The sequence below is a fragment of the Cucurbita maxima genome, unplaced genomic scaffold (genome assembly GCF_002738345.1).
Source record: "Cucurbita maxima cultivar Rimu unplaced genomic scaffold, Cmax_1.0 Cma_Scf00001, whole genome shotgun sequence".
NCBI classification, from domain to species: Eukaryota; Viridiplantae; Streptophyta; class Magnoliopsida; order Cucurbitales; family Cucurbitaceae; genus Cucurbita; species Cucurbita maxima.
This window is the reverse complement of record NW_019272017.1, coordinates 8,877,903-8,904,558: the sequence shown is the minus strand read 5'-3', so window position 1 is coordinate 8,904,558 and position 26,656 is coordinate 8,877,903. Positions and strand designations below refer to the sequence as shown.

The window sequence follows — 26,656 nt, the reverse complement described above, 5'->3', positions numbered from 1 at the left end:
AAAAAAAAAAAAAAAAATGGCTGTGGCAATGATGAGAGCTAGGACCCGCCGGTGGGCGCTGGATAAGCACGTGGGCTTCTCCTTATGATGTGCACGCTGGCGGAGTAATGCCCTTCAAAGGTAAAACCATATTCTTCTTCAAGTAACTTGGACAAAATTAACAAAAATTCTCCTATTTTTGTTTATAGCGTTGAAAGGGCTCAAAATCTCAAGCTTCTCTATAGCATTTTATCTCTGTTTTCTCTCCCTTTTCTAGTTTTAATAGTTATTTGTCCTGTATATTAATAAGTGAGTGGCTGCAGGTAAGTTTTCTGTGCTGTTTTTTGGGTTTTGATTGATAAGGGTGGGTGTGCTGTATTTGTATTTTGTTGGGATCGCAGTGACTTCGATTCGTTGTTTTCCTGTCCAAATCACATGGGGTAGAGAATTTGACTGAAAGGACAAGGCCATGTAATGTTCGATCTTCTGGGTTTCTGTCACTTTGACTAATGCTACTCCCACAAGTTTCTGTATATAAAAACACATATTATATCACACCCACATCAACAAACCCTCTTGCCTTCCCTTTCTTCTTGGAGCCAATCCATTGTTCAAGGAGAACCGTCTGTGTTTTTCGTGCTCTGTAGCTTAAAATTTCTCAGATTTGGGAGTTGGAAGATAAGTCTCCATTAGTTTGTCTTAGTTGGGAAAGTGAAGTACGAGATATTGGTGGTCTTTATGGTTCTTGTCTGGAGAAAATTGCGTTGTGAGGACCCCTTATGCGGCTGTTGGTGAAACTTAAAGGGTGCCCTTTCATTGTCCAGAAGCAGAATAATTCCTCTGATGCATACACATCATGAGTATCTGATGAATACCGAATCTTAGAAGAAAATTGAAGAAGAAGTATTCAACATGAAGTTTATGAAACTTGGATCTCGCCCAGACACTTTCTATACTGCGGAAGCTGTAAGGTAACATCCTTTTGAATTAGCCCCATGAAATTTTCACTCATTCTGGAATGATCTGAAGGGGATTTTAATTTTTCTTGTGAATTCAGGTCAGTTTCCTCTGAAGTTTCTAGTGATTTCATAATTCAGGTGAAAGGAAGTAGATATCTTCTTCACAAGGTAAATTCAAGCGCTTTTTTTAAAAGAACTATACCATTTTGAGCTGATTTTTATGTTTCATGGCATACAGTTTCCTCTTCTGTCCAAGTGTATGCGCCTGCAGAAACTATGCGCTGAGTCCTCTGAATCTCCACAGCCTCAAATAGTCCAACTTCCCGAGTTTCCAGGTGGGATTGAGGCATTTGAACTATGTGCAAAGTTCTGTTATGGCATAACGATTACGCTCAGCGCTCACAACATTGTATCGGCTCGATGCGCTGCCGAGTACCTTCAGATGACCGAGGATGTCGAGAAGGGAAACTTAATTTACAAGCTTGAAGTGTTCTTCAGTTCATGTATTCTTCATGGGTGGAGAGATACCATTGTGACATTACAAAGCACCAAGGCGTTTCCTTCATGGTCAGAGGAACTTGGAATCACAAGCAAATGCATAGAAGTGATTGCATCAAAAGTCCTTACTCATCCATTGAAATCGAACCTTTCGCATAGTCATTCCCGAAGACTTAAGGACGACATTTCGAGCAACGGTGGGGATAGCCAGAGACACAAACAGGCAACCAGAGGTTGGTGGGCTGAAGATGTTGCAGAACTCAACATTGACCTCTACTGGAGAACCATGATAGCCATTAAATCTGCTGGGAAAATGCCTTCCAATTTAATTGGAAACGCTCTGAAAATTTATGCTTCAAGATGGCTCCCAACCATAGCAAGGAATGAATCTGTTGATAAGCAGTCAGCGTCTAACTCTGATTCGGAGAAGGCGAACGAGTCGTCAGCAAAGCATAGACTGCTCCTAGAATCATTAATAAGCTTACTCCCATCAGAGAAAGGTGCTGTTTCCTGCAGTTTCCTTCTCAAACTTTTAAAAGCAGCCAACATTCTTGATGCCTCGCGGTCTTCAAAAATGGAACTAGCCAGAGGAATTGGTGTCCAATTGGAGGAAGCGAATGTCACTGATTTATTAATACCCTCTGCGTCACACACAAACCAGATGGTGTATGATGTAGATATAGTAAGGACCATAATTGATCATTTCATGTTACAATGGCAGAGTCCCCCAACAAGCCCCCCGAGATCAAGGATAGACTTCGAAAGGCGAAGGTCTCGCTCGGCTGAAAATATCGATTTTGAGTTACAGGAAAGTAGGAGGTCTTCTTCAGCTTCACACAGCTCAAAGTTGAAGGTTGCAAAGCTTATGGACAGATATCTTCAAGAAGTTGCTCGAGACGTGAATTTGCCCTTATCGAAGTTCACGTCGATTGCCGAGTCGATACCAGAGTTTGCAAGGCTGGATCATGACGATCTGTACAAAGCTATTGACATCTACCTTAAGGTAACTCAACTATGGCCTTTCTATAACTTCTACCATTGACATTATTTCCAAGCAAATACTTCTAAAAGGTTTCAACATCATGCTTTAGGATGTGGGGGCACCGGTGCTAGCGGATAACCAACTCTATTGACCTTCAAATCTTGTCATTCTCACCATTTATTAGCAGTTGGGATAGGGGTGACCCACAAGAAAAAATTAGTGGTGATTACTAATTGTTCTAAACTTAACTCTAATATCTTTGCTAACTCCTTAGTACTAACTCAAAAATTCTTGGATGAAGCTTTAAGAATGTTGAAGTTTTGGATAACAATTATTAGCAGTTGTGGATTTCCCTTCGTGCTTACTCTATATATATGATATGGCTTGATCGCTGAATGGCTTACTTTTGAATCTTAACTTTGAAGGGAAAACTCAAGATTTCTATCGGGAGGTAAATCACTTTTCCTTTCGGTTTCCTACAAAAAATTTTAAAACGCGTCTGCTAGGGAGAGGTTTCCACACCTTTATAAAGAATGTTTCGTTCTCCACCTCAATTGATGTGGGATCTCACAATTCACCCTCTTTCAAGGCCCAGTGTCCTCGCTGGCACTCGTTCCCTTCTCCAATCAACATGAGACCCTTCAATCCACATCCCTTCGAGACCCTGCGTCCTTGTTGGCACACCGCCTCGTGTCCACCCCTCTTCGAGGCTCAGCCTCCTCGCTGGCCCATCGCCCTGTGTCTGGCTCTGATGCCATTTGTAACGGCTCAAGTCTTCTACTAGCAAATATTGTCTTCTTTGGGTTTTCCTTTTCGGGTTTCCTCTTAAGATTTTTAAAACATGTCTACACGGGAGAGGGTTTTACATCCTTATAAATAATGTTTTTTTTCTCCTCCCCAACCAATGTGGGATCTCACAAAATAACTAGAGCTCGATCTAGGCTAGATTTCAGAATTATTTGCTTGGTAACATTTCCGAGTTATTGTTAACTGAAAATCCAGGCACATTCAGAAATGGGAAAGAGCGAAAGGAAGCGACTATGTCGAATTCTCAACTGCAAAAAACTATCTGTTGAGGCTTGTATGCACGCTGCACAAAACGAGCTACTCCCTTTAAGGTTAGTGGTCCAAGTTCTGTTCTTTGAGCAAGCAAGGGCAACAATGGCAGGTAGCAAAGTCGCCGAGCTGCCTAGCAACATAAAGGCGCTTCTGGCTGCTCATAATATCGACCCGTCGAAGCCACCAGCACCATTGAGTACTACCACAAGTGTTCAAGCAGAGGACCAACTGAGCATCTCAGGTTTGAAATCCCCAAAATCCAAACTTTCTACATTGCAGATGAAGCTGTCCGAAGACGACGATTTGAACGAAAACGGTATGCACCCTGATGGAATCTCAAGGCCCTCGAAGTTCAAGGCTCTATGTTCGCTCCCCTATCGACCGAAAAGGATCTTCAGTAAGTTATGGTCTACTAACAGAAGTATGATGGAAAAGAATTGAGTGAGTTTTGTTAATTAAAGGAGTAGCATATACTCTCTTCTTTTGGCTTTGATATTAGACAGCTACTTTGTAAGTTAGCTTTTAGAAGAAAATTTTATGATCCTGAATGTTCATTGCTGGTGTAATCTATATTATAATAAGAATCAAAATTCTGAGGAATGTGGATCCATTGCTGGTACTGGGCCGCGTGAAGACATTGTTCTTGTTCTTGAATATGAACAAGAATCTTTTGTCCTTTCGGCTATTGAAAATTCCAAGGCTTTCAGGCCTGCACTTGCTTCTTGTTTTGACATCTTGGCTTATAATGGAGCATTATCCTGTTTCACAACTCAATCAACTATCTGGTTGATTTGAAATCTTTCCTCCCCACCATTGGGTTGAATAAATCGTCACATGATCACTCCATCATCCAACCAATCGTCACAAGACTCAAAATTCAAGTTGATTCATTGGTTGACATTTTTTTTTTTGTTGGATCAACTCGATCCACTCGAAAATAAGGTTACAACCTAACCTAACTGTTAAGAAATCATTCCAAAAGCAAATAAGATTCAGATTATCTTATTGATCAAATATCTCAAGGCAATAGATTATCTTATTGATCAAATATCTCAAGGCAATAACACTTGTTTGAGATTTGAGTCACTCCATATGTAAGATTGATTATGTCGAATGATTTTAAATTACATACAATTGCAAATAAACTTAGTTGGTGGGTAAAAGAAAACATAAATATTTGTTCCGTCTCTTTTACAAATATAACATACTTGACTGTATATAGTTTCAAATAAAACATTTACTATAATTGACCACGGTAAATGTAATGCATTATGACTCGTGAATGTTTGATATTTGGATTATATGACATCTTAGTTATTAATATAAAAAAAATTACTTAAAAAAAAAAAAAAAAACTCAACCCAACCCAATTCGACCCAAGAAAAGAGAGTTGAATTGAGTTGTTAATTTTATACGGGTTGATCGAATCACGAGCCCAATCAATCTATTTTGAGTTGGTCTAAAAAGTTTCTCAAATTCGACCCAACTCAACTCAACCCATATACACTCCTACGGAAAAGAAAGAATACATGAAGGGACTTATAAATAAATTGCAATGAATATGGGGCCAAATTAAATAATAATGAAAGAAATGGGGGTACGTATGCAAATAGAAAACCAGTGGAACCCAAAATGAAGTGGGATTTGGCCAAACTGATAATATGAACAGCCTTATTCTGGTGAACGTCGCAGTTCAGAAAGAGACGCATCTAAGCAGAGAAATTTTAAAGAAAAAAAGTGTAGGTTTTAGAGCTATAGGGGTAGGCTGCCACATAGGCACCTTTTGTCTTAGGTCACCCCTCCGTGTACGTCCACATCTCCATATAAAAAAAATGTGGGTATATCTCTTTAAAATATCCATAAAATATTTAATAATTCCAAATAAAACAAAAAAAAAATTTAATTATCAAACAAACATTTCGCTCCCTTTAAATACTAAATTTTAAATTTTGTAACAGTTTTCTTAAGATTCAACTAATATAGAAATCAAATTCTAAATAAATACAAATATCAAAATTAAAAAATTAAATATTTATTCTTCATATATTGTGTGTGTGCGCATACGTGGATTTATGATTGATGCCAATCTTGAAGTGATAAACAAATAATGATGAGCACGTGGACATGTTGACGAGAATTTAAACCACTGACGTGGCATCAGCTGATAAAATAATAGGCAATATGGTTTTTAGTGGCCACTTTCGTTGTCGGTATCATTACAGGCATGCATCTCTCTCTCCTAAATTTAAAGCCACGTTGTCGCTTCAAACTTTATTCGCCATCATTATTCTCGAACACATTAACCTTCGAGGCTTTTGCATTTTGTATGGAATTCCTCGGCCCAATCTTTCATCTTATGGGCCAAAGCCCAATTAATGCAATCATAGTGGGCTTTCAGCCCATTTTCTTAGACTGCCCTTCTGTAAAAAACACACTTCATAACATACCAAAACGTGGGAATGAACGATGAATTAATTCATGACGAAAAGTACGAAAATTCAATTATAAATAATGCATAGTTGATAATAATGTATATATATTATTGAATTTAATAATATTAATTTTTATTTTGAAATATACTACAAACTTTAACCGCATGACACGTGTCGAGTAATAATCGTTTATTGTATTAAGAAACGAATTGTCGAAACATAAAGTTAAAATAACCGACACGTAAGCCTAGATGCTAAACACATAGTACCGTATGGTAATTATGACGACAAAAGTATAGACTTTTGTTTTCTTTTTTTAGGCAAACAAAAGTATAGATTTTATAATATCTAAATTGGTAATCATTAATTTTATCATTGGTACACTAAATTTTTTTTAAAAAAAAATGTCAAATTACCAATATAACCTTGAATTTCCCCGGAGGCTTTTATGAAAATTTATACAAGAAACAGAAAATAAATATTTTTCAATTGCACATAAATTAAGCAACTATATACAAATTTAAAATGAAAAAAAAAATTAAAATTATATATGCGAATAAACCAACAAAAAATCCGACAAAATGATGGACAGATTATGATCCAACCATATAGGGTTTCTACTTTGACTTTACGACGACAAGAAACAAATTGAAAATATTTAAAGATTACATATATATTACCATTTAAAAAAGGGTTTAAGATTACTAAGACCTACAAACGCTAAGGAATCACGTACAAACATCAGAGACTCATCCGTACAGATGAATTAAAATCTAAAAAAGGTTAAATTATTTTCCACGCCATTAGACGGTTGTGGTCATTAACCAAAGTAGTTAATGATTAATTAGCTCAAAACATTTGGTTAATTTAAACTAATTAAACTTAAGTATAATAAACGTTAGCAGCAAAAGCACTGAGATACTCAGGGTACTCAGGAAAATTCTCCATGGTCGAATTCAACGATTCTATCCCCATCTGCATGTTCATCGGCAAACCGTTGACAAACGACATTTCTTCAGCAGAAAACCCGAGCTGAACTGGTCCGGTTTGGTAGTTGTAAAAAATCCCGGTTTGTTGTTCATCCACGCAGTTTGAGTGAGAGAAATTCGTGTCTGACGGGATTGACGACATGTCGTCTGATAGCTGGGAATTTTGACGCGTATCCGAGGGCTTTGGAAAAAAACCGTGAATGATCTCCTCTAGAAGGCCGGAATCTGATGGTTCTTTAGGGATAAACTCTGAGTCGCGTAACAAGGCTTCATTAACGTTGGGATTTTCGAGGTTTTCTACGATAGGGTGATTAGTAAAAGACGGTTTTGGACAGTGAAAATTGTCGTCTACGAGGGGAAACCGAGGGGTATATGTGACAAAGTCAGGGTTTGAAGACGGGTGAATATCAAGAGGGAGAAGCATGTCGAGGAAAGACGGAGGAGCGATTCTCTGCGGCGCGGGTTCTTGGTAGTCAAAGGTGTGAGAATTCGAAAACGTTGACCAAGTCGACGGTGCAGAAGTATGACGAGTAATTAGGGATTGTTTAGCGAAGTTTATAGGAGAAAGAAGTTGATCGGAGAGTGAATAAGGTGGCGAAGGAGTAGAAGGGTACACGAAATTGGTGCGAGCCTTGAGACCATGCATAGCACGTGCTGCGCAGTCATAAGCACGTGCAGCTTCTTCACCAGTATCGAACGTGCCGAGCCAACGTCGTTCCTTCGAGTGCGGGTCTCGAATCTCCGCAGCGTAACGACCCCACGGCCTACGTCGGACTCCACGGTATCGCATCGTACCCGAGCTCGAACCCTCGCGTATGACCCGACGGTCAGCATTTGGTGCGGAGGAAGTGGACTTCTTACGGTGGTTAACATGACTTGAAACGGCGTCGTCCGAATGTGATGGCTTTACAGGCATCCCTCTGAGCCGCCGGAGTGCTTCCTCCATCGATAGAATGTGGTTATGAGGAAAGACGAATCGCCAAATTTATAGTAATTGATTTAATTCATGCAGGTTGTGAAAGTCAATGGTAGAATAATCGAAGGACTAGGATATCTTACTGGGCCACCCGATCCCGATTAAACGGTCCTGATTTAATTCTCCTAAAAATCATTTTATTATTTTTTTAAAAAAATCCCATTTTTTAATTGAATATTTATTTTTGCAACCATTTTTTGGGTATTGAATCTGACAGCTGGTGGAGAGCATAGACAGAAGGCATTGAGTGAAGACTGATTGTTAATTCAATATTTCCAAAGCTAGATTATGCTTATTACAATGAAGCGTAGGGAATTACGACGATTGACATAGATACAAGGATTTAAAAACGTCGCCGTATAACCATTTTCAGGTAAAGATTAAATAATTAAAATTGTGTTTATTAATATTAATCTTAATTATTTATGGGAAGTTGGATAAAACAGCCATTGTCTTAATCAATCAGAATAATTACACTGGCGGCGCTCAGAAGTTGTTCCTCCTCCTTTGGCATTTTCTCTATTTTTTGTAATAAAAAAATCCGCAATAATATCAGTTTTTGTCTTTCTATTTCTTTTTTCTTTTTCCCCAAACAATATTATTAATTATATTAAACATAATTATCCTCCTGCTTTTTCTTCTGCAGGGTTGCATAAGCTTTTCACAAATCTTAGCTGGCAACCCTTCCAATCTACATGTCAGCCACACGTCCATTTCCAATCAATTCTTAATTAAAGTTAATGACGTGGCCCATCTTTAAAACTTCCTACGTGCACCTTCAATTAATAATCACCCATTCTTTCAAATTATCATTTCATCAAGACTCTTCTTCAGATGACTATTCAAATGACTGGAGATATCGATCAATTTGAAATTACACTACGATGACCATTATTTTCATAAAATTTACGTTGCAGATGAGTATATATTTTGAATAAAAATAAAAATAATAAAAATAACTGAAAAAATAGCATAGAGGGAAGGCGTGGTGGTAGATAGATACATGCACAATTGTGATGAGTACCTTTTTGGAGTTTTCCTTTTGTCCTCTAAAACAGACGTACATCCAATAGAATAGCATAGGCCACTCATAATAATATATGTGTATATTTATTTATTGCTAAATTAATAAAATATCATTCAAATTTACGATTCATCTATAAACTTTGTTTTAATTTTATTTCATGTAAACTATAGTATTATTTTTATTATAAAGTTTATGTACATTTTATTTAAAATCTAAAATAAAGATCAGATTGCGACTTTTGATATGCTACGGATCCCTATGGGCTAAAAAAAGTTCAAAAGGCTTTATATGCAATCTTTAACAAATATACACGTGACTGTTTGGTGAAAAAAGGAAAAATAAACTACTTTTCAAAATGTATGGAAATAGGGTCTAAAGAAGCCAAACTAAAAGGTATTTTCCTTAGTTATAAGCCACTTAGGTTCATAATATCATGTAGTGCTACACTATTGTATTCACTACCACGTAAAAAACTGTGGATTTAGTTGAACGGAAGTTGGATATTTGAATGCGACGCTCGAGTAAAATAAGAGTATGTGAACGGGCCAAAGTCGCATCTAAATATAAGTGATTTGAACTCAATCATAGAAACTTCAAAATTAAACGCATATAACTTTAACTGAGAATAAAATATGAATCTATTGAGATAATTTTGACTATTGGAAGCAACTCAAACACAAATAGGTAATATAGTCCTGTTATAAATGATACACACTAATGATTAAGTTATTAGGGGGAAAATCTAGATTCTAACACAAACATTGAAGAGAAAATTGGTTTTACAACTTTAAATATGACCAGTAATATAATAAAAAATTAATAGTGTTCACGTTACTTAATAATCCAACAATCCCACACTTTTGAAAAATAGGAAATTCTTTCAATTTCGTTTGGAAGTTACAATCCGACCGGCTTAAAAATAGAGTTACAAACTCAACCCAACCATATTTTTGAAAAAATAAAAAATATTTAAATTTTGAAATTAATGTTAAAAATATGTTGGGACGGATTTTAGTTATTCATCTAACAGGTATGACTTTTTTTTAAAAAAAATAATAAAAGGGATTTATTTATTTTTAATAATTAAAAAGAAATAATTTGACCATTTAAAGGTTGAGTTACTGGAGTCACTAATTCAACCAATTTAAAAAGTTGAATTGATCCAAAATATTTCTAAAACCTCTAATAAAATATAATTAGTGGTCATTTGGTTTCACATGTGGATGATGAAAGTCATACGTTCGCTAATCAAGAGAATGTTCATGAGTTTATGATCAAATAATACTATTTCTATTAGCACAAAGCCTTTTGGGAAGTCACTTCTCCCTACCCAAGGTTATATATGCTAAGCCGTTGTTATCTCTCTCTTGCTTGCTTATATAACGTCTCTTTCAAAAATCTCTCTTTCTAAAATCTCTCTCTACCCTCGTTTTCCAAAACCTTCTTTTAAAACCGAGGCTAGAGGCTCGATCATACGTCGCTTGGCCGTAGGCGACGCAAGTACGAATTGGCTTAGCTCACTTGTCGTTGGAAAGTGAGTGCCGCACAATCGCTAGTCCGCTGCCTTTAAGAGTGCGATTGTGTCAAGTGGTCGAAAGCACAGCAAAAAATAGACATTATTATTGGGTGTAATTAGTGAAACTAATGGAGTTTGTTTACAACTAAACCATTCATATTTAATCGTAAACACGCTATTTTGTAGGAAGAAGAAATTTATGCATGGGGAGAATGGAAAAGGGTACTGAAAAACTCAGAGTTGAGAAGAGAAAGAGTAATCAGTTTGTCCTCTGTTTTTTGTTCAGAGCCCCAACTCATCCTACTCTATTGCCCATATTTCACTTCCACTGGAATAAAGCAAAAACTAGCGCCCACAGTTTTTGTTCCCTACCTCTCTCTCTCCATCTCCCTTAATCACATCCTTCCTTGCATTAATTAATTATCATGCTGCCGCTGCTGCCGCCGCCGCTGCTGCTGCTCTGCTCCACTTCACCGTCCTTCTCTCTTTTGTATTAAAGTTGATGCCCAACTCCACTCGCCCTTAACCCCCCCCCTTTCTTACTCGCCTCAACTTAATGGTATCAACTAAAATAGGAACTCCCCTTTCTTATCAATTTTTCTATTTCAAGAAACTCATTACTTTTTAATTTACCTTAAATTAGTATTTCCCCATTATAATTTTATTTTATTATTATTATTATATCTCAACAATAACAAGAGTATATGCAAATTAGGTTCAATTGATAGAAACTTTTTGAACCAACTCGAAATTTCAAATAAGTTAGATTAATGACTCGATTGTTTTTTAAAAATATTTTAAAGAACTTATATTTACCATTGTATATATTGTTAGGAATCACGACTCTCAACAATTATATGATATTGTTCATTTTAAGTATAAACTCTCGTGATTTTACTTTGAGTTTTCTAAAAGGTCTCATGCTAATAGAGATAGTATTCTACTATCTTCCACTAAATTAATCAAGGTAGAACTCACTCCCAATAAATATTATCAAACGTTCATAAATTACAAAATACGGCTAATTTTGGTTACGGACATTAAATATTATCAATTTTGGTAATAAACTTAAAATTAGGGTAAGATGGGAGGGTAACCCTGTATTTTCTGAGTCATTTTGACCCACTTTTTTCAGTTTACAAAAAATTTAATCAAGCTTAAATCGAAAAGGGATCATAAATTTTGAAACCCAACGATGTGGGAGGATAATATTGTTTGTAGTGGTCAGCTTGGTTGGTATGTTTTTAAAGGCTGGGTGAGAGGCAGTTCCTCCTTCTGGTTCTGTCACTTAATTATAATTTAATCCCATGTCGGAATTAGACCCTTTAGTTATATCGTTTTCGGGGAGATGCATTCGGTAGCCTGTGATTCTTGTCACTGCCAATAACGCCACCAGCCCTTAATTGTAATCCATTCTGCTTTCAATAACATTTTTACCAGAATACATTTTCCAAATTAAAATTTTTTAATATTAAAAACTTATTAATTGAGTCGTATATGAGTTGAGTTGGATCAAATTAACTTGTATTAGGTTAGATTAGAGAAACAAAAAAATTCGAGTCATTTTGTTAGAGTCAACTAAATCAACCTTAACTAACTCAATTTTTAAATTAGGATAGGTTATTTAGCCCTTTTTTTCTTAATAATTTTAAAAAATTATTGTTATGTATTAAAGTTAATAACTAAAATATTAAATATTTTTTATTTTCCTAATAAATTTAAAACTATATTAGAATTGGACTGAATTGTAACTCTATGATTGAATTGGTCGAATTGACCTGAATTTTTTAGGGTTTTTGAAAAATTAAATTTATGATTTTGATTGAATAGTTGAGATTGATTAGATTCTTGAATTAGTTCGGTTTTGTTTTGAATTATATAGGACGAATTAAATTCATATTTAAACCCAAAATATAAAATAAAATAAAATAGATTTAAAAATAAAGGAATAAGAAGAAAAAAGAAGCTTAGAGAAGGGTGTTATTAATGTTAATGGGATCAGAAAAGGTGGTCGGGACAGTATAATGTCGTGGAAGATAGAGGCGAAGCGTGCAAAAGCTAACCTGCAGCTTGTTCATCTCATCTGAAAAATTTAATTAAAAAAATGAAAAGAATAAGTAGAAGAATTAATTTAGGGGGCATTTAAGTGTGCATGTGTATGGAAAATTAATGCAGTAGTAGGTAGGAGGAAGGCAAGGGAAAGGTATCTAGGGTTTGTGTGAGGTTCCATGGATGTCGCAGTCCTTCTGCGGGTGCCATGCTTTTATTTCTCTCTCAAACAACAACATTGCTACTTCTGGAACATCTAACTTTCTTGCTTTACACCTTACCCACTGCTTTTCTTGTAAACTCATATTTCCTAAAATCACTCAATATAATGTTTAATTAATTTCTTAAATTTTTAAATTTAAATATTATAACATAACTTTCCCATTTATATATAAATTGGACGAGATGAGATAGGAAAATATCGTCTATTTTCTTTTGAGTTTAGTTAGTGTTAATCATTTCCTTATAATAATAAACAAACTATTGAATTAATCTCCGAACTATTCTCTTGAAATGATCTGCTTGCTCCTCCGAAATGACCTAGTCCAATAGGAAAATCCCAATTCATTGGGCCTTTTGATACAATCAAATAGAAAGCCCAAGGACGCCATATTCTAGGAGCCCAAACTATGTGATTGAATAAATCCTCCTCTATCTGTTGCGGGTTGAGGACTCTTTCTCCTTCTCTTTTTCGAACTTCGATTCATATTGTTCATAGAGAAATCTCTGATCAACGTTAGAACAAGATCCTTTTTATATCATATCTAAGGGATTCTTAGATTCGAACCGGAGAAACAATGTCACTCGATCATTATCATTTACATTATAAGATAACGCAATTTTTAAATTTAAGAAAAACAACTAAATAATAGTATAATAAGAACAAATGAAAGTAAAACAAAACAACCTAAATACCATAAAATAGGTCTAATTATAAAATAAAAAAAAATGTCAGAAAAAATATTTTTTATTCCAAAAATAAAGCAAGATATTAAATCTATCAATTAAGAAAGTTTTATTTTAAAAATATATTTTTGGACAAAACGATAAATATAATTTCTTCTCTTGCCCAATTTATTTAATCGACATATATCTTTATCTATTCACCATCTAAACGATCTTGAGTCCATCCGAATAACCACATTTCCACCAACAAACTCACTTGCCTCTTCCAACGTTGGGGATGAGAACCCATGATTTGATCTGCTAGCTTGAATGTCTGGATCATGTCGAGAAGAGAAGGTGAAGAAAAAACTGTCGGAACCGATCGGAGGAGGATTGAAGAGTCCATTCCCACATTGAGAAGTTAGAAGGAAGAGATAGAAAGGTGGGGCATCCATTGCAGCTGTGATGACGCAGTTGAATGTGAATTCGATCCACCACCCGAGGCCAGGCCGATCAAATCGAGACCCACAATCATCGAGGAGAAAGATTTGAAACCGAAGCCTCCGAATTAAATGAGCATCTATATTTTTTAAAAATAATATTAAATAAACGGTTAGTTTAAAAGATAATTGTTATATTATTAAGTAAATGAAAGAATAAAGAGAGATCTGTCAACTTACCTGGTGAGTGGACCGACCGAAGATTAGTGATTGATTACAGCGAAAGATGTCGGCCGGGAATTCAGAAAATGACAAGAAAGAAAAAGAAAAAGAAAAAGAAAAGGAGAAAGTTCGGGTAGATACGCCGTCGTATCAGAGGATATGCTTGTCCACAAGTAGACGGTTCTGATGGTTTCAAGGAATGAAGAGACGCATCCTTGGAAAATGGAAAAGGCTTTTGAAGACACAGATATCAGCCATTTGACACGTGTCGCTTCAAGTGAACAAAATTATCCCTAACCGTGCATCACCGGGGACAAAGTCAATAAATTTACCCACTTTTCAACGGTTGTGATTTGATGTTGGGTCCAACGTAGTTGTAATCTGACGGCTCCAGTGGTGTCTGTCCTGATTTGAAGTTTGACTCTTTGTTGGATGATTTTTCTTTCATTATTTCTCGAGAAAAGGAGCATGCGAGATCCCTTGTTGTATTGACTATGAAGGCTTATTGGGCTTTCTTGAGTTGTATACACGGGCCCAATAACATGGGCCGAAAGTTTTCGAACTTTGTATTGACTATGCCGGGCCACTCATAAGCCCATTTTAAAATTAAATGGGCTGTTTGGTTTGAAGTGAGGGGGAGAGAGGCCTGCCGAGGGCTATTTAGTCATTCTGTTCATTGTATATAATGCCAGCCTATGACTTTTGAATTGGTGCTAATTGCTTTCCCTCGCGCGCTCTTCGGTATTGGCTTGAGGCACTTTGATCGTTCCCTGTCCTGGCGGAAAAATTGATTTCTCTTCGACAATTAGACAGGTAGTTCTGATTTTTAAGGTGATACCTAGTTTTTTCTTGGTGATTTCTCTCGTTTTATGAATTGTGTATGGTGTGTGTGTGTGTGTATGTGTTTTTCCAGCCGATAGTTGATTGGATTAGTAATATACTCGTAATGGTTTGCTTTTGCATTTTCAACTGACGATTGATGTTTTTGTAAGTTTGAGAGTTTTCTCAAAAGCAAGGAATTGCACGGTCTTGCATCATTTTTCTCTATTTGAATGTTGATCTCTGCTGTAGTTACGTGATTGAGCAATAACTGTGATTTTGTTCTGAGTAGCGTTTTTAGTTTCTTGTTACCTTCACCGAGAATCTCTTGCAATTGTTGACAATATGTTGCAACCTGTGATTTGCTTTGTGATTTTAGCTTCGGCTTGAATTTTGTTTTGTGATTTGCAAGAAATTTCAGGTTGCACGGTTTAGATCTCTGTTGAATTTTTATGATCGAGAATTTCTTGTGGTTTTGCTTTGTCGTTTCCGTCTGCAATTTATATTTTTCTTTACTGAGAATTAGCTTGCAATTGCACGATCTTTCGATTTTACTATGAGATTTTCCATCTGCAAGTTCTAATTCCTTCACCAAGCATTGGCTCGCAAGTGCGACAATCTGTGGCGACTTGATTTTCTTAGAAAAACTTTTGGCTTGCTACTTATATTTTGTCCGAAACTTTGTACGAAATTGCATTTTCTTTCCATTTCTTAAAATTGTTGAAGATGTTTTAGCCAAGTTGTGCGATCTTGAGATTCCTGTGGCTTTCTCTCATGTAGGCGCTTGTCTATTGGCTACCTTTAATAATTTTCTTGATTACTCTGTTGATTGAGTTATTTTCGAGAGCTACAACTCATATTATTAGTAGGTTTCATGCTCCATTTTTTTTTTCTCTATGTTCTGGTCTCTGCAACTTTAAATCCTCATAATTTTCTAGATTCCGTTTATTGAACAAACTTTAATCCTACCTTTCTCTAAGTTTCATACGAAGGGATATATCATAGTCAATATTTTTATGTGATTGAACTATGTGATTACACATAATCAACTATTAAATCAATTATATAATTTTTTTGTACCTAGTTCTTTTTTTTATTTTTATTTTTATAAAACAAATGTTGATGGTTTACAATTTTTTTATTTATAATTTTTCAAGGATGAAATTACAATTACAAGTAACGAAATCATATTGTTTATTTCCAGTCAGTGCGCTCACAAGAGAAAAGATCCGCCTCCTATCTCGAAAGGTTATTCCATGGTGGTGGAAGGCTTAGATATGCTCACAGAGGGACAAAGGTACGTCCGGACTCTTTTAGAAATTCACTGACAAATCTTTTGGTCTGTTTAATACTAGAGTTCACTTTCAGTTTACTTTTGTGTACAGAAAACTTAAAATCACGTTTCCGAAAGTAATAGAATTACAAGCACGAAAAAACTAAAATCGTGTTTCCGTAAGAATTAGAATGACAAGCACAAAAATCATATTTGAATCTATAGTCTATTGTATGTGAGAGCACTCGCAAAAGAAAATTTCCTCTCATCTCTCGGAGGGTTATCCCATGGCGGAAGGCTGAGATCCTACTCTCCCTTCACAGGCAAAGGTACATAGGATTAAATAGGACGACTTTGAAACTTCACAAGTATTTTATTTTAATTAATTTATGATTATTTTTTAAGAAGCACAGACCACAAATCTTTTGTTTTGAGTTTTGCAGACAAATTCTAAATAAATCATAAGATACCAAAACGTTTATGAGTAAACAAAAAAAATATATAAACAATCTTCAATAAAACAAGTTTAATTTGTAGGAACAGAAACAAAAACAAAAAGATGATTGTTTTAGTTTAGAAGGTGTACATGAATGTGCTCTTCTTATATTAAATTCATGTTATGACACATCTCTGTGTTGATTGTATGGTTGGTTCCAGATTGAGGTTTTGGAAATAGAAGCCAATCTTATACCATGTAGGTATCCAGTTCAGTAGCATTTGCATCAAAATACGTGTATATTTATCATACATGCAAATATACACAAATTTCCTTAGAAATCCAGGTTGATAAGAAAACCATACGATCCACCACTCACAACTATTGATACAACCATGGGTCCTTGGAAGTTTCGTTCCTTCCTCCTGTATATTCAGAAATAGTTTGTACAACCCCAGAAGTTACGTTAGACAACATGGAGGATCCCCAAGTAAGCCATCCACTCTGATCTTCAGGCATGTTTGCCTCATGCATGGCCTTCTGTTTTCTGCATCTAAATCGCCCTTCCAATGTCCATGAAATCCTTCACTGCTTGGGCCCCTTTGTCAACAATTTCCTTTGGAGAAATCAGACGCGGATTTTGATCCATAATCAGTTTATTAGTTTTTTCAGCCGGCCAAATCTGTCTGGAAGAGCTCTTATCTGGTTATCACTAAGATCTAGCTCCCTTAGGTTGCAGAGATCACTAGTTGATTCAGTAACCTCAGTCAAGTTGTTGAAATTACCACTGAGAATCAACACCTCATGACTCGTTAACCTTCCAATGACCGGAGGCAGGCCAAATCTTAAAGACCTAAGCTGACATCGATGTATGAAGGTAACATATCTTGGATTGATAGCCATTCAAGATTAACCAATCCATATCCAAATACTTATAGGTAAACTTCGCAGATTGTTGAAACTTGCATCCAACTCCACCAACGAATCAAAATATTCAAAACTCGGCACAATGAACATCATTTTCCATGTGCTGTTGAAAAGGAAGCCAAAGACTACTGATTTAGTTACCTGCAACCAGTAGGGTTTCAGGAAGTTCAGTTTGTTTCCTGATACGTTGACGACCTTCAATTAACCAATAGGCTGATAGAATCAGGAAGAGACTCCAAAAGATTCGAAGAAATATCAAGGCACTGGAGTTTCTGAAGCCCAGTTTAAGAAAATTATAAAGCAATCGACTGTATTGGATCAACTAAGCCAATTCATAGAACCCATGTTAAAAAACAGAGGAGCTAGAAGATGAAAATTACCTCCAGCTGATTGTGCGCTACATTAAGCTTTAGATCAATAGGCGAAATTTTCCAAACTCATAGTCTCAGCCTCTCTCAAAATTCTTATGACTTTTTCGTTCACTTCCAATTTTATATCAATTGCCTTTAAGATTCCCTAACACCAAGGGAGTGAATTAAAAAAATTTATTGATGCATAAAAAACCAAATTGAAAACATGTAGGGATGAACATAAAACCCTTAACTAAAGATATAAAACGAAGAACTTAAGACATAACTTCAGCATATAAAATCGTTAGGATTTAAGGTGATATTTGAGACATCCGGTTAAGATAATTAATTCTGAAACTATGGTATTGTAATCCTTTGATAAATCTTAACTAGTGTTTAAATGTGTTGTTTGGCCATTTATCCGGCAAAGAAATAGATAGGGTATATTTCGAAGCCCGGTTCTAAATTTGGCCATTTATGTCACTACTCTTATGGTTAATCCCAGTGTCCAGTAAATTATCACATGCATAAACAATATATCCACATAATTTTAATTGTCTCTAGACCATGTTACTTAATAAAATAATTTATCATGATTCAAGGAGATAAAAAGATGGACTTGGTTCAAATAGGACATCAACTAATTGAGTGTGACCTCAAATTATTTTTGTTAGACAAAACCCTTAATTATATAACAATAACAATAGTTGAACCAGAGACATTTGTATGCTCAACTATTCAAATAAGATGCCTTGAAAAAGTTTTTCCTGGCATCACATTGTGGTGGGTTTTCGAAACTTCTAAAAAAAAAACTACGGGTCTTCAAAACCCACCCTATTTTTCCTTTTTTTTTTNTTTTTTTTTTTTTTTTTTTTTTTTTTTTTTTTTTTTTTTTTTTTTTTTTTTTTTTTTTTTGCTTATTTCTTTTTTAATTTCTTCATTTTTTTTTATCAACCTTCCTCCATATTTTCTTTTCTATTTTTATGTCTTTGTTTTTTATTTCCATTTTCTTTACTCTCTTTTTTTCCTTCTATTTTACAATTATTCTTCTTTCTTTCTTTCTTTCTTTTTTACATCATTTTTTGCACATGTAATATAAAATCTTCTTTTTTTTAATCTTTTTATTGTTTTATTAATAACTTATTGTAAGATAATCTCATCCTAAATAATTTACTCCACTTTACATAGTGTTTCATCATGTATAATTAATTCTTTAATGTGATTACGGTACTAATTATTTATAATTAAAAATTTGTATAATTTGATTAAAACCACTTATTTGAAAATAATAATTGAATTAATTCAAAAACCTCAAATTTAAGATATTATTTATAATATATAAAAATTAAATTAATTAAAATAATTAAAATAATTTAACTTACTAAAAACTAACTACAATTAATTATCTAAAGTAAAATTGTTGAAGGAAGAACTAAGAAAAAATATAATTTATTTATATGAAATCTTCCAATCAAAGAACTCTTTGAGGAACGGGTGACAAAGGAAATTTGATGGGTTACAAATGACGTTGAAACGTCGGCATACGGTTTCTTGTTAAGATTACGTTATCGTCATCATGGTTTAAAAATTAATGGCTTTTCTAAATTATACAACACAAGGGGAAGCTCATAATTTTGACAGGAGGATAAAAGAAAAATACGGTAAGACGACAATTCAGGCTAGTGAGTTACCAAGATTTGGAAAATAAATAATTTTTTTGGTCCATCCCTTTTGGAAAAACCAATGGCTAATGAAATCAATGGCTCAAACCCCAAGGGCCGTTGGGTGAAACTTTTATTTACGATGACTAGAAAAAAAAATGTGGAAGAAGGAATCAAATAGATGTTATATGAAAAATGTTATCTAAATACTTTTTAATAATTTTATTATATTATTTAATTTTAGATAATTAATTATTATTAGGTCTTTTATTTCTATAAGTCAGATTATTAAAATAATTTTGTTTTATTTTATTTTAATTTTCATTTATGTAACTTAAATTTTAAGCTTTTAGGTTTATTTTGTATTAAGTTTTAATTCTCAAATAAATGAATTAAAATATAGCATGTGGTGGGGTAAATTATATTAAATGTGATATATTTATAAATCTCATATCATTATAATAATTCATTAATTATAGTTTATTATTATTAACTACAGATTTAATTTGAATCAATTAATCATAGTTCAACATAAAACACATCTAATTGTAAAAAAGAAGACAAGCTAATAGAGTTATAAAAAAAGAAGAAATAATACTCAACATTAATAATTGAAAATAAATAATCATATTTAAAAAAACAACCAAGAAAATAAAAAAAGGAAAAAACAAATGAAAAATAAAAAAACAAATGAAAAATAATCAAGAAAAACAAAAAAGTGGAGGAAGAAACAATACAAAAGGAAAAAGGATCAAAAAGAAAAAACATAAAAGCACCTCATCCATTTGAATGCGTTTTAAAAACCCTTCCATTGCCTGCTTTTTAGATGTTTGGAAAAAGAGTTCCTCCAGAAAATAAATTAAATCCTCTCCCTGAAACCCATATCATTCCCACCTCAAATCCCTTTCCTAACCCCAGAAACAAACACCCCTTAAGTGTAATATCTTTTTATAGGCTGAACCAATGAAATATATATAGTAACATTAATAATCATAATAATAATAATGTGACGAAACAACGATCAAGTAAAATAATAAAATCATGTCCACCACTATTAAACTAAATAGTTTAAAAAAAAAAAAAAAAAAACTAGAATTATAACAATAAATTTATTTGAAAAAAATATTAATAAGACTTGGATTAACATGATCATTATTTAACTTATCTTAATGCATTATTAAATAGAAAAACCAACAAGATAATTCAAAGCAATATACGTAACTAAAAAAACATATAATTCAAAGATAATCTACATAAAGCAATTGATCTTACAAACAACGACTTCAATAATGTTGGATTTGGATTTTTTTTTTTTTTTTTTTCTGTTTCTTGTATGGATTCGTTGTATGACTATTAGTGAAGCGGGTAACTGATAAATTAAAATAGCCTAGCTTATTTTTATTTTTATTTTTAAAAAGGTGAATCATCATGTGTTTGAATACGACAAACGAGGCCGGTCAATACAAAACACCGGTCTTAACAATTTTTTATTAAATTTTGGGGTTGAATGTCTATTGATCAATATTTTAAGGGATAAAAAAAATAACAAATTAGAGAATATCAATATTATTCTCTATTTTTAATGAAGTTTCTAAACAAATTTTTTTCTAATATATTAGTTGAAATCCACTACTTTAATGTCAGTGGACCATACGTGAATTTTTAAACAAAAAATTGTCGATTCATAAATGAATATAAGATAATAGATTGGAATAAGATAACTTCAAAACATAATAATAAAAATAATTTTTTAAATGTATAAACAAATTTTAAATTTAAGAAAAGAAATGTACCAAAATCCAAGTCAAATAGAGAATGAAAATTTCAATATTTTTAGATGAAAACCATTACAAACGAAATTAAGAGGTAAAAAATCATTTTTAAAAATAAAATACCGAATAATTGCAGACTTATATGTGTGTGTGTGGGCATCCTTTTCTGTTTCTCTAGCATAAAAAGAGTCTGAAAACATGGCCCACGCACATGTTATCTTCCTTTTTATAAATAAAAAAAATTTATTAGAATTAAAATATATTTGCAAATGGCTACTTCTCAGAAGAATAAATAAATAAATAAATAAATAATAGAAAATGGCCTTTTGAAGAATGGGATAAATTTCCAGCCAGTGTTGGACCGCATCATATCATGTGTGGTGAGAATCTGTTTCCCAAACTGGAGTTAGAATTTAAAAGGGTAGGTGGGTCATTAATTATTTACTTTTTCTTTTACTGGTCCTTATACGATTGTGACTTTATTTCTTCTAGTAAATTTAGATGAAATGAAACACAAGTCCAGTGCCTTCCCCTTGTCTGGCAAAGAGACAATCTAGATAATGTAACGTAACCCAGAAGTCTTATCTTATCTTGATGCTATGGATGGGCCCCGTCTTTTATCTTTATCTTTTTTTTTTTTTTTTTTTTTTTTTTTTTTTTTTTTTTTTTTTTTTTTTTTTNNTTTTTTTTTTTTTTTTTTTTTTTTTTTTTTTTTTTTTTTTTTTTTTTTTTTTTTTTTTTTTTTTTTGTCAAACGGATCTCAATATGGTCCCCAATGCATTTTCAGCCATTGTCCCTGTTGTCCACTCATGGACTTTTCCTCCAATCTCCAAACAGAGAAACAAACCAAACCTCATTGTCAAGGCCACGCCATAGAAGCCTGCAATTTGCTCCTAATACTACCATATTACTGCTGTCTTTCCCCCCACAATTCCCTATTTGTAGGTCTTTACTTTTTAATTTTATTTCTCCTCAAAATTTTCCAGAGTATTATCTTGTGTTACTTTTTTCAAGATGAATGGGAAAGAAGAAAGGAATACCTGTGATTGCGAATGAAACTCTTGGTACAGAAAACAGAGCAAACAGACCTCGTAGACCTCTGGTTCCGACAATGGCTGATTTTCGTCCCATGTACCTAACATATATAAAGGATCCAATGCATATAAATATATCATCATTTTCTCAGAACACATTTTTAATATAGAATTTATGTGATCTTTCGCAACCACGAATACGACTTGTGAACTTTTCATCCAGAAAGCCAAGGAGGTAAAATATACGTGTATGAATGTGTGTGCGGAGAGAGAAAGAGAGTCTACAGCAACGGAGTAAGCGGAATGAAAGAAACGACGATTAAAGGGATTGAACTATACTAGAAGGCCTAAAAGGAATTGAAGGGCTATTGAACAGGTACACACACATATGATAAAATTAGGCAACAGTTAGGAACACTTGAAAACAAAGCCGACACCACTTATTAAATTAATACAACACTTTTGAAGGCCTACAATAACTGATCAGTAAGAGGATTGATAGAATCAACAATTGAAAGGGCAGAACCATGTTGGAAGGCCTGAGATGAAGCAACACTTACGAACACACAGCACAAACATATACAAATTTGACTAATAGATTAGATGAGACAGAGATCTTACATCCAATGGCAGAATCGCAGCCGTAGCTCCTTGTGTCTTCAAATTTTGTTTGATCCAATGCGATGGTCTCTTATACCCTGCAAAATCAGATTGGTAAGATTGACATCCAATGAAAAACTATATAGTTCATCGTTTTATCAAAGACTACGGAAATTGTAATCCACCGGACAACATTCATAGTATTTTGAAAAATGAACAGTAGAACTTATTAAAACTGAGTTTTGAAAAGAGAACGAAAGAAACAAGATCAGATAATAAAGCCAGTTGTGCCAGAGTAAAAATACGTATTGTGCACAAGCAAGCAACAATCAGACCTAAACTATGGACGCTCCGTGCGTGGAATGTTAATAGGACCTAGAGAAAACGGTGGACATTTGCTAAACTCTTACTGGGAGAGAGGACAAGCGTGCGATTAACGGACCTAATGGTATGGAAGCTGTAATTCAAAGTCGGGAACGGATTCCGTTTCTTTGACGAAGAAACTCGCCATCACAATAGCTACGGCTGCAAAATGAAATAGGACCGAATTTCATTAATGGCTAATGGATCAAAAGGAAATCCTTAGCGACATGTACATTCTCCTTACATCATACATCCTTTTTTGTGCTTGGAATTTCCTTTTTCTATTTCGTTATATCTTATATGTATGTTTACTTTGATTTCCCTCATCCTAGTTGATGCTATTGCCAGTGATTGCCATTGTGGATGAGGTAGATGTGGCTAGGATTCCCTTGAGGATGATATGAGAAGAGAGGAACCTTCGCCGGTGACTTCTTCAGGCGGTACGAAAACCTTACTGGCGTTGGGATCTGATGGATACAATAGTCAGGAACCTGCGTTGAGGCCCTTGGAGAGGATATAGCAGTTGTCGGAGACGAAGGTTTTGAGGACGACGGTGATGAAGAGGCCGACGAACAAGGGAGAGGAAATTCTTTCACGGATTTAGGCGGTGAAAGGAACGCTCTGATCTTCAAAGAAGACGGCGAGGCTGCTCTATCGTATTCCTCGATGAGATTCGCTAGGTCCTCATCGGAGGTTATCGATACCAAAGCATCCAAATCCTCTGAAGGCAATTGACAACGAAGACTCACACATGTTCCACACAACTTTTCCAGCTTCAACAACAGTTCTGTAACCAGACACAATTATAAATCTCACTCTAGAAGTTCATACCAAGGCTTAAATCAATCATTCAACCTCAACCTAATAAATTACAACATTCAATCGAAACATTCGCGAAATAAATGCACGGGTAATGAAATATAAATTATGAAAAGAGATTAATACTAACCAGAAAAAGGAATGGAACGATCGACGGCGAGGACACGAGTTACACCACCAAGATAACGGAGTTTGCCATCAGGATAACGAGGAAGGATCCTGCCTCCATAACTGCAGAGAAACTTGATGGTCGCAGTTCTGTCAGATCTGGCGGCGACGCCGCCGGGACTGTGTGAGGCTCCGACCATTTTCTACTTCGCCTCTTGGATTTGAACCCGAAGTTATCGGTCCTATCTAGATTGAAAAGGAGAGACTAGGAATGTAGAAAAAAGAGACCTGAGAAGAAGGTTTGGAGTTGCTTCTCCAAGCCTGGTCTTGGGACGCCTTACCCACTATTTATAGAAATAATTACTCCCGCCAGTGATGGTAAAAGTGTAATTAACTAAAAAGCTATGGGCCGAATATCTTCCGTTCATTTTTTTTGGGCTATTATTAAAAGATGATAATAATAATAATAATAATAATAATAATAATAAAATTTAAGGTATTTTCAAAACAAAATACAAAATTCAAAAAGTATTTTTTATTAATTTAGCATTTAATAGCATTTTTGGAAGCATGGCTACTTACGTTATAATCTAATTTTTTATTAGAAATTAAACGAAAAGTGAAAATTCGGTTTGAAACGGCGGAAGGATATTATTTGAAGCGCGGATATGATCCAGTGGAAGGAGATCATGGGCCAGGAAGGGTCGTATTCAAGTCATTTGAGGAAGGCATGGGATTCATTGCCAGTTCCCTGGTGGGCTGCTCGCTGGGATGCCGCCTGGGTCCCTGCCTTGTTGCCTTCATCACGTCTTTCTAGATAACACTTTTCAAACACTTTCTTTCCCTCCTTTAACCTTTTCCCTTAAATTATAAACTTTTAATTAATTCGAGTAATAACCTCGTTGCTTTCTTCTCTCACGATAACAGCTCGTTCGCCAACTCTGAACCCTCACTCTCTCGTCTATGACGGGTTTCTTCGATGCTAGCAACTACATTGACCTTGTGTAAGAATTATGCTCTGGTAACATGTTGGATGAACACGACTCTCCACAATTATATAATATTATCTATTTTGAGCTTAACAAGCTCTCATCGTACGAGTAGAGAGAGTATTTCTTGATTATAAACCCATGATCATTCTCTAAATTAGCCGATGTGAGACTGTGAATGTTTGATTAATCCACCACACCTAAATGGTATGAAAGTTATCTTATTTATAATCAAATGAATTACAAGGATATGGAAATAGTAATAAATGGAAATAACAATAAATGGAAAGATACGTATGATAATAAAGCAAATATTAGATATTTGCCTTATAATAAAATATCAAATATAATATATATGGTAAACTATAATTTATTACTAAATATCCTTAACACCCCACCGCAAGCTAAGCGTCGGATTTAAACGAACGTGAAGCTTGAATCTGAAAAATTCAAAGAGGTTGAGAAACACTTTTCTTGAAGAAGTCAACAACCTGGTTCAGAGGAGGCGTAGAGAAACACTTTCTTGACCATCGAAAATTGCAGAGGAATCGCCGCTCAGCGGCAATGCTGCCTTGGCTTCGGCGAGAATATGTCTAACCCATGAAGAGGGATTGTCGCTTAGCGACGATGCTGCCTTGGCTCTGGTGAGAATATTTCTAACCCCAAGAAGTAGAAGGGGAAACCTAGAGCAAGGGACAAAGACAATGTTGAAGCCGGAAGAGTCGCCACATTAGGCGAAGGAGCCAATTTTGGCGAGAAGGGCAGTCGGAAGAGTCGCCTCATCGGGCGAAGAAGCCAATTTTGGCAGGAAGGGCGGCGGCAACTTGGTTGGCGAATAGGCCAGTGCGGCACCCAGATTCCGAAGGTAAATCTCTGCAAAAGGTTGATAGGTTTAGGTTAGAGTTTATGTGAAGGATGAAGGTTGATTGGGAAGAAAATGAGAGAGACTATATTGGCCAAGGGGAAAACCGATTGGGTTGGAAAAGGTAAGGTTGTATGTACAGAGTATGACGAAAGGTGATTTGGAGGTCAATAGGGTGGAGCCGAAGAGTAATCAATCGACTCCGACTACGGCAGCCATGAAGACTGCCCCTGTGGCGTCAAAACCAGCAGGGGTGGTGGAAAAGAAGATTAGAGGATTCAAAAGCCATTCAAAAGAAAGGATCGGGGTTGTTAAACCGAGAGGGCTCTGATACCATGTGAATGTTTGATTAATCCACCACACCTAAATGGTATGAAAGTTATCTTATTTATAATCAAATGAATTACAAGGATATGGAAATAGTAATAAATGGAAATAACAATAAATGGAAAGATACGTATGATAATAAAGCAAATATTAGATATTTGCCTTATAATAAAATATCAAATATAATATATATGGTAAACTATAATTTATTACTAAATATCCTTAACAGAGACTTTCATCCAACAAACCCTTGTCAAGTAATATGCTTGTGAGTGTAGGACTCTTTAAAAAAACGTGGACAAA

At 34.8% G+C, this 26,656-nt stretch overlaps 3 protein-coding genes across 16 annotated transcripts; 1 reads left to right on the top strand and 2 right to left on the bottom strand.

Annotated features, from left to right (window-relative positions):
• The first annotated feature begins 6 nt into the window (after window positions 1–6).
• On the top strand, window positions 7–4,077 carry LOC111485236 (BTB/POZ domain-containing protein At1g67900-like). Of its 3 annotated transcripts, none has more exons than XM_023132042.1 (5): window positions 7–120; window positions 804–950; window positions 1,019–1,106; window positions 1,177–2,439; window positions 3,421–4,077. In XM_023132042.1, the coding sequence occupies exons 2-5, from the start codon at window positions 892–894 to the stop codon at window positions 3,916–3,918; spliced, it is 1,908 nt and encodes a 635-aa protein (XP_022987810.1). In that variant the 5' UTR covers window positions 7–120; window positions 804–891; the 3' UTR covers window positions 3,919–4,077. The 3 variants fall into 3 exon arrangements, with proteins under 3 accessions (XP_022987810.1, XP_022987801.1, XP_022987819.1); XM_023132033.1 differs by having other exon boundaries at window positions 381–950; XM_023132051.1 differs by lacking the exon at window positions 7–120 and having other exon boundaries at window positions 144–950; window positions 1,037–1,106.
• A 2,714-nt stretch (window positions 4,078–6,791) lies between these two features.
• LOC111487864 (ethylene-responsive transcription factor ESR2-like) lies at window positions 6,792–7,844 on the bottom strand. The gene has a single exon (XM_023135429.1). It carries the CDS (start codon window positions 7,842–7,844, stop codon window positions 6,792–6,794), a length of 1,053 nt encoding a protein of 350 aa, XP_022991197.1.
• A 5,767-nt stretch (window positions 7,845–13,611) lies between these two features.
• Window positions 13,612–24,518, bottom strand: LOC111500016. Of its 12 annotated transcripts, none has more exons than XM_023109500.1 (5): window positions 24,198–24,518; window positions 22,907–22,983; window positions 22,292–22,386; window positions 17,610–17,663; window positions 13,612–13,623 (listed from the first exon to the last, which is right to left on the bottom strand). In XM_023109500.1, the coding sequence occupies exons 1-4, from the start codon at window positions 24,373–24,375 to the stop codon at window positions 17,636–17,638; spliced, it is 378 nt and encodes a 125-aa protein (XP_022965268.1). In that variant the 5' UTR covers window positions 24,376–24,518; the 3' UTR covers window positions 13,612–13,623; window positions 17,610–17,635. The 12 variants fall into 12 exon arrangements, with proteins under 12 accessions (XP_022965268.1, XP_022965204.1, XP_022965533.1 ...); XM_023109436.1 differs by lacking the exon at window positions 13,612–13,623 and adding an exon at window positions 16,768–17,526; XM_023109355.1 differs by lacking the exon at window positions 13,612–13,623 and adding an exon at window positions 17,849–17,998 and having other exon boundaries at window positions 17,611–17,740.
• Between the last annotated feature and the right edge of the window lie 2,138 nt (window positions 24,519–26,656).

Bases quoted from the DNA above. Each gene is read 5' to 3' on its own strand.
- LOC111487864 (XM_023135429.1), bottom strand. From the start codon at position 7,844: ATGGAGGAAGCACTCCGGCGGCTCAGAGGGATGCCTGTAAAGCCATCA.
- LOC111500016 (XM_023151803.1), bottom strand. From the start codon at position 24,375: ATGGTCGGAGCCTCACACAGTCCCGGCGGCGTCGCCGCCAGATCTGAC. The intron at 24,036-24,197 runs GTTAGTATTAAT...GTCTGGTTACAG, and splicing joins TCGTTCCATTCCTTTTTCTG to AACTGTTGTTGAAGCTGGAA.
- LOC111485236 (XM_023132042.1), top strand. From the start codon at position 892: ATGAAGTTTATGAAACTTGGATCTCGCCCAGACACTTTCTATACTGCG. The intron at 951-1,018 runs GTAACATCCTTT...AGGGGATTTTAA, and splicing joins TATACTGCGGAAGCTGTAAG to TTTTTCTTGTGAATTCAGGT. The intron at 1,107-1,176 runs GTAAATTCAAGC...CATGGCATACAG, and splicing joins GTAGATATCTTCTTCACAAG to TTTCCTCTTCTGTCCAAGTG.